General features: G+C 39.8%; 1 protein-coding gene across 1 annotated transcript in view; it reads right to left on the reverse strand.

Annotated features, from left to right (window-relative positions):
- Positions 1 to 244: 244 nt before the first annotated feature.
- LOC119415389 (protein mono-ADP-ribosyltransferase PARP14-like) overlaps positions 245 to 11768 on the reverse strand; it is a 39028-nt gene continuing 27504 nt past the window's right edge. The window contains exons 7-15 of the mRNA XM_037682526.1: positions 6845 to 6991; positions 6701 to 6760; positions 6327 to 6503; positions 3784 to 3922; positions 3651 to 3700; positions 1123 to 1821; positions 878 to 1011; positions 615 to 792; positions 245 to 525 (exon numbers count right to left, since the gene is read on the reverse strand). Coding sequence (XP_037538454.1) covers positions 245 to 525; positions 615 to 792; positions 878 to 1011; positions 1123 to 1821; positions 3651 to 3700; positions 3784 to 3922; positions 6327 to 6503; positions 6701 to 6760; positions 6845 to 6991 — 1865 coding nt within the window. The remainder of the gene's footprint in view (positions 526 to 614; positions 793 to 877; positions 1012 to 1122; positions 1822 to 3650; positions 3701 to 3783; positions 3923 to 6326; positions 6504 to 6700; positions 6761 to 6844; positions 6992 to 11768) is intronic.

Raw genomic sequence — 11768 nt, forward strand, 5'->3', positions numbered from 1 at the left:
AAACAGAACATTACAAGGTTTAAAAGAAATCAAACTGTGACAATAATTTAAGGTCTTCTTCTTTCAGCTTTTCCCTCTTCGGGGGTTGCCATAGCGAGTCATCCTCCTCCATCTCCCTCCTTCCCTTTTTCACAAGCGACAATAATTTAAAGTACTAGTTAAAAATACAAATATGCATCAAAGTATGTTTTACGTGAATAACCTTGTGAACCCAGAGAACAGAATAACCTTCCTTTTTCTTCACTCAACTGAAGGTGATGAGGTATTCTGGGTACGCCTGGTCATCATGAAAGATAACAAACATAGAGGGATTCTGCGCGTTGTCCACCAAACTGTTGAAGCAGTCTGTGGGGTCTGAACCTCGTGGAGGGGGGGCTATCATGGAGGATTTACCGACTGTGTAACGACCCGTTAGGACACGAGCAACATACAGTCGTTTCAGGCCTGATGTATCAGCTGGGGAAAACCTATCAGCTGAGTAATTTGCATTGACTGCAAAGTACACTCCTTTTCCATATACGGCAGCTGTAATAGATAAAAATGGGAAAATAAAACTATTTTTTAAAGCTACTTACTTTGAAACTTTTTACTAAGGAATATAAACTTCGACTTACCATGCGTTCCAGAATAACTCCTGTCAAATCTGTCTTTTTCGATACAGTTGCATGACTCTGCTGATGTGCCATGATAAAGAAACTTTTCACCAAGTTCTGCTAAACCATTCTTGGCAGCTATACGTTGGCGACACACACTAAAGGCTTGCCAAAGGTAGAAGTTCTGGATGCGCTCAATCTAAACCAACAAAAAAAGTTTTATTCAAAATGAAACTTTTACAGTGTGTACTCAAATGATGATGTTGTTGCGTAAGCATTCTTACTTTGAGAATTTTGTATTTAGCTGTTTTGAGGAACTCATCGGAAACTCTCTTGTACTCTGATGAGTTACGCTGGAGCTCTACCTTTTTAAAGTATTCTCCGTTCATAGGCTCCCAGTGTTGTGGCAACTCCAAATCTAAAGCAAATGTCAAACAAAATGATGTCATAATTTTTACTGGATGCATACTTGGAAAAAAAACTAAAGACTATTTAAAAGGAAAAAGAGAAACAGCAGAATGTTATCTACCTTTTTTTGACTCATTCCTTTTCAGTTTGTACGTTTTGCCAGTCGACCACTCTGTGGCTTCCAGTGTCCTCAAATTTACTTTCATCACTGTGGCACCTGGTGTCTCTAAATCCACAAACACTTGTTTTGTCTGGTAGGCATTTTCCAGTATGTAGTTATGATGCAGACTCAGCTCTTGCCATTCTCCACTGTCATCCTTCATCGCCCACTCAACAGTAAGTGCCATCATCGCCTCCTCCTTATCTCTGAGGTCTTCTTCAAGTGCTTTGTGAACTGCTTTGCTTATCAGTTCAATGACACTCAAAACATCTTCTGTTAAGCCTTTCAGCACATACACGTCTTTACCTGACCCAGAGTGAGCCCTTCTCCCTGATCTATTCACTGCTTCAGAGCTTTGATGCTTTTTATGCTCCATGCTTATTCCAGCAAGTTTGACTTTTGCCAGCACAGCACTCATCTCCATTTCGTTTAGCTTGGAAAATTCATCCATATTTACAGATCGCTCTAACAGCTCCTTCTTCAATAACCCTTCTAAATCAGTTTTGATGGACTTATTGATGTCTTGACCACAGCTAATTACTCGTAACACTGCTGGCTGGGGCTTTGAGGAGATGAAGGACTGGCCTTGAGATGCGAAAGCTGTAGAAAACCTACTTGAACACTTATCTCGCAGATTCTTGAGCTTTAGCAGAGCATTTTCTAGAACAGAAAGAAATACAAGCAGCAAATGGTCACTTAAATATAGCACCTTTGACTTTAATGATGGAGGATTACTCCTCTAAAACCAAACATCATAATTTTTTATCGCTAGTTAAAGCTATAATAGCTGTCAAAATAGGCACACTTTCCATTACAATCTCATCTTCTTGAATATGATGCCACAAACTAGGTACGTCAATCTTGGGTAATTTGTCCACACCGCCTTGTGGCAACTCTCGAGCAATTTTCAGATATTTCCAGAGATGTTCAATCAGATTCAAGTCTGGACTCTGGCTTTGCCCCTCCAGGACCTGAAGCCACTCCTTTGAGATCCTGGCCATGTGCTTTGGGTTATTGTCCTGCTGAAAGTTGAGCCGTTGCTCCAGACTGAGGTCAAGATCGTTTTAAAGCAGGTTTTCATCCAGGATGTCTCTGTAGATTGCTGCAGTCATCTTTCCATCTATCTTGACTAGTCTCCTAGTTCCTTCCACTACAAAACATCCCCATAGCTTGATGCTGTCACCACCATGCTTCACCGTAGAAATGATATCGGCCTGGTAATGAGCGGTGCCTTGTTTCCTCTGAACATGATGTCTGGCATTCACAGCATAGAGTTTAATCTTTGTCTCATCAGACCAAAGAATTTTTCTCATGGTCTGAGAGTCCACCAGATGGGCTGCCCGTGAGCCTTTTATTAAGGAGTGGCTTTCGTCTGGCTACTCTACCATACAGGTCTTATTGGTGGATTGTTGCAAAGTTGGGTGTCCTTCTGGAAGGTTCTCCTCTCTCAACAGAGAAAGGCTGGAGCTCTGATAGAATGACCATTGCGTTCTTGGTTACCTCCCTGACCAAGGCCCTTGACCCTTGATCGCTCAGTTTAACCTGCCAGCTCTATAAAAACAAAGAGTCCTAGTGGTTCTAAACTTCTGTTTTTGGATGATGGAGGCCGCTGTGCTCAGTGGTAATTTCAAAGACGAAAAAAAGATTCTGTACCCTTCCCCAGATTTTAGGCTCAAGATAAATTTGTCTCTGGGAGGTGGTGGTGGTGGGGGGGGGGGGGGGGGGGTCTCATAGCAGAAACTCAATGCAGAGGTGGTGAGGACAACTTGCTGAAGTTCAAACCAAGTATCAGAATGTGGAAGAAAGGAGATTTAAGTGATTTTAAACATGACATGGTTGGTTGTCCCAGACGAGCTGGTCTGAGTATTTCTGAACTTACTGGGATTTTCATGTACAACCATCTCTAGGGTTTGCAGAAACTCTCCAAAAAAGACTATTTTTTTTCAAACCCGGACTATCTAGTTTCGGTGAGCCTCAGTTTCCTACTCTCAGCAGCTAAGAGTGGCACCTTCTGCTGCTGTAGCCCATTTACTACAAGGCTGGATGTGTTGTGTATTCAAAGATGGCTTTCTGCAGACCTTGGTCGGAACAAGTAATGTCTGCAACAGTATTTGGTGGTGCCTTTTTATCATCTCCAGCCAGTCTGCACATTCTCCTTTAACATCCAACATCAACAGGACATTTTGGTCTAAACAACTATGTCTTTTATTTTATTTTTATTTTTTACCTCGTTCTTTGCAAACTCTTGAGTTGGTTTTTCCATGAACATTTCAATGGATCACAAGTTTCCTAAAAGCTCAAGTCCATCCCATCTGAAAAACAATTATTCCCTGTTCAAAGTAACTGAAATCACTTTTCATCCCTCTTCCGAGACTTGATTTGAACTTTAGCCAGCTGTCTTCACAGTGTCTACGTGCCTAAAGGCTCAAATATGCCATTTTTATATTGTACACTAAAGAAAATGTTGGACCAAAAAAACAACAACAAACCTTTAAGGCCACGCTGAACAATCTGTCCAAATCGGACCTCCAGTTCAGATCTGTGAGAATATTTCAAGAGTTTAAAAAGCCTGAGTGGTTTAGAGAACAATGCAGTGTGATTGCCTGAAGGCCAACGTCCTACCTGAAAGCTTGAAAGACTGGTTGCTGCAGGATGACAATGCGGATGAGTGAAAGAGACTTTGGCTTCGATTCTGTGATTGCTGAAACCATGCCATCCAGCATGGCTTTGCAAGCTTCATCATTTCTTACACCTGCCTGTCCTGGAAAAACAGTTGAAAATCCACATGTTGGTGTGTGTCTTTTTATTTGGTTGCAATGATATGTTGGATTTTATCTACTCATTGGATTTGACTTTGTGACTTAAAGGCAAATAATTCCAATTTTGAATTTTTGTTATATATTTTCTCCTAATTAAATGTTTACATTTCCTTATGATTACAAAGTGAACAATTTTTAAACACATTTTTTATGAAACATGCATTCATTAATTCATGTTGCCTGCTGCGTTGTATGACAAAGTAAAAAAAAAATGACCATGACAGTAGAGCTGTCATTTCTAACCTGAGCCCTAAGCCCGGCCCGGCCCGGCCCCACCCCACCCGAATTTGGGGCGGGGTGGGCCATGACAGTGTGCTGGATAGACAGGCTGGGTCGGTGCCGAGCTTTTAATTGGGTCAGGATCAGCTGCGATCCAATTATATGATAACATGGCCTGCCATGCCTGGACATTTCACCGTGAGCTGATTGGCCTTGAAAGAGGTAAAAAGTTCAGTTAAGCTTCAGATGGGACTGTACTGCCAGGAAGCGATCCATCAAAGCCCAAATGGACGTTCATGCAGCCGCTGCACTCAGCGGACCCGCGTGGCTGACGACCCAAACAGGTGAGATCTCAAAGCAGACGTGTCAAAGCAGGGTCTGTGTCTGAATAATGCAGAGTGCAGGCAGAAGCAGAGATTAAATGCTCTTTTATGGCCATGAAAGGACAAACACCCCCTCAGCTATGATCTTCTGCCCCTTAATTCAGCCGCACGTCCCCAACTGTTAATAAAAAATTTAAAATGTCAGGGTTTTTTCCGGGTTTGGACTTGTAATTACTGTTAATTCGTCGGGTCGGGTGGAGTTTGGAAATGATGACTGTGGGCTGGGACCGGGTCGGATTTTTTTGGGGCTGGAATGCAACTCTACTCCACGGAGCAGGAGGACAGCTTGTGCAGGAGGAGTATGAAGATAGCATCAACGACTTCCTGGTAGGCTACTTTATTTATTTATTTATTTATTTGTTTATTTATTTTACCAGCCGTGTTACAGGCACTGATCAGAAAAAAAAAAGCATTTACTGTATGTATTTGTGTATGTTACAGGTATGTACTGTACCATTCTGTGGTTCATTGTCGTTGACTGTGAGCCACATGGCTGCAGGGAGGAATTATGGGTAAAATTGATGTTCACTGTTAATCATTTCAGTTAGCTGTTTAGCATTGTTCTTTTAGTGATTAGTCTGTACCTGTTAGCCTAGTTTATGTTCATTATGTGTTAGTTTGTGTTAGACCATTCAGTAGAGTAACCATGAGTGGGAGGTTGTCATGAAGACCTGCAGGGTTCACTTTGTCTGAGTGACAGTGTTGCCAGGTGTACGATAATTATTGTATTTGTACGACAATTTTGCTCTCTGTATGATGTACGATCAATAATCCCAAAAAAGGCCAAATATACGATAATGTGACCATTCCGTGAATGTGTGGTTGTAATCGGTTGTCATCAGCAAGAAAAGAAGAAGAAGCAAAGCCGGTCTGGAAGCGGACCCATCACTACTATAGTGCATTAATAGATTTGTTATTTTGGTTATGACAATAATTTCCCTCAAAATATGATAATTTTATGTCTCTAGTACAACAATCCTACATTTCTCACCGGGCAACTCTGCTGAGTGTGTTGAACAATAAAATAGTCTACAACATGCCATCTGGTGGTTGATTCTTGTTTTACAACAAAAGCTGCACATATTACTGTGTGATGCCACTCATGTTACAATGTGAATACTTGCAGTTTATACACAAGTGCTGCTTATAGGCTATGTATCGTTTTTATTATTATTTAGTGTGCGCAGCTTATATTCAGCTGCAATCTATAGTCTGGAAATTACAGTAGCAGAGGTAGCTATCCTAAAATGTGTTGAGTCCAAACTTTAATGATTTGCAAATTCAAAAGTATAATTTTATGACATTTATAATTTACATTATAAATGTAAATCTATAAATGTTCTTGTTTTTAGTATTTCACCTTGTTTGACGACACCCCGATTTATTGTTTTATAACACTACTCTTATTTTAACTGCATTTTTACTGTAATTTATTGTTATTTGTTGTCTGTACTTTATATGTTCTGTCTGGAACAGGCCCCTCTTTTAAATGAGTCGTAGTGGCTCAGTGAGACTAGCCTGTATAAAAGAAAAAGTTGAAGGAAAAAAATATACAATACTTCTACTGAATACTTTCTGTAAGTTTCAACAAATTTCTTTAAGAGTCATGATATATTTTGCTAACAGACAAATACATGTACACACAATCAATTACCCTTTTTTCATGCAGGGGGCAATAAACCAACTACAGCTTTTTATTTTCCAGCTACTTATGACAGGCACACAGACACGATGAATTACCAACCTGTATTAATTGCTGGGAAGGCCACAGAGCTGAATCCTTTGCTCTCACACTGCAACAGTATTTTTTTGCAGGTTTTGCGGGTAAGCTGTAAGTCACCTTTAAAGTCAGCGTGAATTATTTCCTTACAGCCAAGCAGCCCAGGTCCTGTGGTGCACATCAAATCAGCAGGAACGCCCGCTGAAAACAAATACAAAAACCGATTGTTCGTACAAATGGTTTTAGATGACATTAACGTCAATAAAATTATTATTAATAGCCTTTTATTGTTTTAAATCAAACTTCAGTTTTCAAAGAAGGACATCTACAGCAAAGATACATTAGTCTCAAACATCTTAAAATATTATTTACTTGGTAGTTTTGTTCTGAATGTTTACCTTTGGCTAATTCTGCTTGGACAGACGAGCCTGCTGCAGTCAGAATGGCTTTGGAGACACCTGTTGAGTTTATAACAGCAATGATCACAGTGATGCCTTTATTTAAAAACTAAATCTTTCAAAATATAATCATTCAGATCATACCAGAGTGTTGGTTTAAAAAGCCAGTGGTGTTGACGATAACATCTGTTCCTGCTTTAGTGATGTCACCACAGACCATCTCAAGCTTGACTCCACCCAACAAGGCTGTGACTTCATCATTTGACCCAGAGACATGACGATAAAAGGAAGCTAAAGGTGTGGTTATAAAAAAGTATATATGTATATTCAAGTCATACGATATTTACAAGTGCAAGCATTCTGGTTTTGTTTAACATACTTGGTTGGTAATTTTTACCATGAGGTTTTAGGGAGAGTTTATAAGCAGTACGTATTTTGCTTACAGTAGATAGCTTTCTGGACTGTTTCAGTTTGGTGAAACATTGATTAGTATGGATCAGAGACTTGAGCTAGGAACTAGTCAGAATGGGATCTTGTCCAAGTGCCAACTTAAAATTATTTCAATCTCAAATATTTTAAAATTGATTTCAATTCAGTTTATGTATACAGCACCAAATCACAACAGAAGTTATCTCAGGGCACTGTACAGAAAGATAAAACATATATAGAAAAGTCAATAACTTTATTTATCTAAGGAAGCCAGCAGGTTGTGTTGAGTCTTCATTTTGCCTCTGTCTCCATCCTGAGCAAGCACAAAGGCAACAGTGGGAAGAAAAAACTCCCACCCAACAGGAAGAAACCTCCAGCAGAACCAAAAGTGTTCATAAAAATTATATTTTATATTTTTCTTATATACAGTATCAGTTTTGCACTGGACTGTTGTTGTCATTGAATGTTCTGGTTATTTACACTGATGAATATGTTGGTCTGCAGTCCATTGGCTATACTCCATGTAAAACTTGCTTTGCAGAAAGAGTAAGGTCATATAGCCCCACCGCCTTCTACTTTTTGTGTTTCACAGAGCCTACAACTGGGAACAGATGGCAGACCAACACAGTAACCAGTGAAAATACCTATAGACTTTATATAAAATTGTACAGTGAATGAACCACTGTGGAATTTTATGGAGTTCTTTAAGATGGTAGCAATCCACGATAGTCTTGGCCCTAAACTAATTGTTAGTTTAGTTCTCTGATCTGAAATACTTTTTATGTTCATTCAAAAATCAGGGGACCAGGGTTAGACTAAACTTACAGCAGTTTATTTATTTTTTTACGCTGACAGTACTGTTGTCTTTTTTTTTCATAATCCTTTAAAATTGCCTAAATGGATATAATCAGTGTAGTGGGGGGGGGGGGGGGGGGGGGTAGCACAAAGGTTAGGGAAGGTGAACAGCACAAAACATTTGGGTGGAAAAGGTGAAGCACTCACATCTGTCTCCTCCCTCGTTTACCCTACAAGACTTGAGCAAGGCCAGTCACTGCCCGATCTGTTACAGAAGTACGATCCATAGTGTCAGCTCATTTGCGCTAAAAGAATACTTCCGGGTCGCAGGGATCACCGTTGTTTATGAATGAGAACTGTCTTAATTTACTAAGAAAAGTATGGGCTCTATCTCCGCATATCTTCATGTAGCTTATTTATGCCACTCATATTTCCATTAAAATCAGTGACATATTTACGTCGTTGGTTAAGATGATATGCGATGCATTAGACCTGAGCCCCAGCCTGGGCTGAATGAAAAACCCTGCAATATACAGAATGAATTATTTCCATGGTTAAACAGCGCCACTCAGTGGTGAAGCTGCATATCATTTTAACCATGACGTAAATACGTCAGTGATATCAATGGAAATACGAGTGTCGTAAGTTGGCAACATGAAGATCAGCGGAGATAGAGCACATACTCCAAGTAAATTAAGACAGTTCTTATTCATAAACAGAATTATAACATTGTCTAGAAAAAATTATCAATTTATAGAAAGAGATATTTTAATTAATATGAATAAATATGGTATGTTTCAGACAGCATGGTGGCGCAACTGGTAGAGCTGCTACCTCTCAGCGAGCAGGTCCCTGGTTCAAATCCCGGTCTGGGTTCCTTTCTGAGTGGAGTTTGCATGTTCTCTCCGTGCATGTGTGGGTTTTCTCCGGGTACTCTGTTTTCTTCCCACAGACAAAAAACATGCATGTTAGGCTGATTGGTAACTCTAAATTGTCCCTAGGTGTGAGTGAGAGAGTGAATGGTTGTTTGTCTCATTGTGTCCCTGTGATGGACTTGTGACCCACCCAGGGTGTACCCCGCCCCTCGCACAGGGATTGCTGGACACGATGCGACCCCCGTGACCCAAAATGGAAGAAGCGGGTAAAAGATAATGGATGGATGGATGGTATGTTTCATACATTTTATTAATATCAAGTAATTATTTCCAGCACATTTTCCTTCATCTAGCATATTCAACGGCGATTCGTGTGACCCAGAAGTATTCCTTTTAGCGCATGTGCAAATGAGCTACACTACGGATTGTGCTTCCATAACAGATCGGGCAGTGATAAGGCTTTTAACCCTCCAGTTGCCTCCATCTATCTGATGTCATCAATGTGCGCTGCAGCATGGCAGCACTTATGAGAGCTCCACTTCAACTCACAATTTTTTTGCACTTTGTTCTTTTTGTTTTGACATTTTGCACCTGCACTGTACTCGCACGCTACGAGTATGACCGTGACACACTTTTGGAGTTGGTATCGTCAGTGAGTGGGGACTTTGGGCCAACTTTTGGGGACTCCGCAGTGAACATTTTCCCCATTGTCCTTTGTTTACCTGGGCACCGTAAGAGGAAAACACGGAGAGGAAAGCGAGCCACTGTTGTGTGCAGGACCTGTCAAAAATGCAGCAAACCCACTCTTGGGCATTCGGCCTCTGTGGAGTGGACTGGATGATCTGTGCACATGGTTTTATTGCAAGTGGGACATGGGGAGCTGTTGTGTTGTGCTTTTGCAGAAACATGACTGGAGACTTCCATCTCCAACTGTGCTGTGGCTTCGGACGACTTCTCTATCGGCTCGACAGAACTGAGTCACATCTATGACACCTAATATGTTTATTGCTGCTGCACGATGTGGCTGTATCATGTATCAGCCTTGCCATCGTGTTCAGTTCATCTCAATGTTGCTCACTGCCTGTGCAGTGGCCTGTCACGCAACCTGTGTGGTGTATGTTGCGTGCAACATGTATCGTGTGCGTTTAAGCAGTGTTACTGCCTGTGAGGTACATGTACTTGTTTGTACTGATTCGTCCTACTTGCGCCGTCCCATGCTGTTTACAGTAATTCTTTTGGACCTTCTAGATGTTGTATTTCTATTTCACTTTGGCTGCTTTGTTTTGTACTTTTGTTGCATGTTTTGGTATTTCTTTTGTTATATATTTTTTTATTTTGTTTGGCAAGTCGAGACGGTTCTTCTCGTCCTGTTCATTTCATTGCACGGTTGGACCTTGTGTTGACCTGCATATGACAAATAAGCAATAAAAAACAAAACTATGTGCATTTCCATATAGCGTAACAAGTTCCCTGTTCGGGATTACCAGTATTTAAAATAATGTTGGTTCAAAGCTCAACATACATTGGTTGACCAAGCAAATTGAATGCACTTCCAGGACCAAGACTAGTTAAACTATTAGGGATGCACCAATCCACATTTTTTTACTTCCAATCCGATCTCAATACCTAAATCTGGATATCGGTCAATACTGATCCAGTTCTGATATCATCATCAATATTGATTTTATATGATGCTGTAATAATCTCCTCTCAAGTACAATGTGTACAAATATATGCATGCATGTCCAAAAAGGCAACTTGAGGTAAGTTTTATTAATGTTGGATAGTTTTAAAGTTAGAATTAAATTTTGCTAACACAAAACATGCTGGGTTTTTTTCTCTGAGCTTTAAAGTGGATATTAAAGTGATTAATTTACATGAAGTTTTTTTTTTATTTTTTTAAATAAGGGGCAGATATAATAATTTTTTTCTTCTGTCTGCACTCTTTTCATTCAATGTTTTCTTTTTGATGAATTTGTTTTATTTTGTTTCTTTTAAACGAATGAATAAATAAATAAAATAAAATAAAATTTTAAATGGCTTTAAACATCTGCTAAGTTCATGGCATGAACCAGTCCTTCTCAAATAGTGGGGTGCGCCCCCCTGGGGGGGGCCGGGGCGATGCCAAGGGGGGCGCATGTGACCCTAGAAAACAGACTTTTTTTGCCGCAGGGAGTAGTTTTTTTTTTCTTTTTTTCACCATTCTCATTATGTCGCGTGTGTTCCTAGTAATAAAGTTATGAACAAATGTGGCTGCCTTGTCGTTTTGGGAGCCATGCGTGCATGAACAGTGTCTCTTCCTGCTGCTGCTGACACGATAAATAAACTCCGTCCTCCGCTGCTGTTTTTATGTCCACGTGCTCTGGACGTCCCTCACAGCGCGCATGCAACAAAGAGTAAACTAAAGCGAGATGGACACCTGCCCCCTCTTTCCTCTTTTACGTTGACAAAATGCTTTAGTTTTATCAATGAGTTTGTCCAAGCACAATTTACAGAAGTAATGTTTAATAAATGTTAGGACTCTATTCTTTGCTAACAAAATATATTCACCTCCTCAGTTAAGCTGCTGTTTTTTGATGCTCTGGACGTTTGTCACCCACAGCATGCAGGTGACAAAGAGTAAACTCAAAGCGAGAGGGTTACCTGCCCCCCTTTCTTCTTTCACGTTGACAATGTTTTGTCGTTTTATCGATGAGTGTGCTCATTGATACTGACTTCCTAATTTTGATTTTAAAAAATCAGCATAAATTGTTTTATTCATTTTTGTTTTGTAGGTCAAAGTGTTTTGTATAACACTCCTGAGTTAAAATGTTGCTGATCAATTTCAATTGATTATTATTTATTGATTATATTTTATTTTTCAGTATCAAATGGTCCAAAATGTTTACATTTTAAAAAAGGATTTTATTTTATTTTACTTTATTTTTTTATATTTTTTTATTTATTCTAGTGATTAACTAGTGTAGGTA

Source organism: Nematolebias whitei, chromosome 1 (assembly GCF_014905685.2).
Source record: "Nematolebias whitei isolate Nwh7 chromosome 1, NemWhi1, whole genome shotgun sequence".
In the NCBI taxonomy this organism is placed as follows: Eukaryota; Metazoa; Chordata; class Actinopteri; order Cyprinodontiformes; family Rivulidae; genus Nematolebias; species Nematolebias whitei.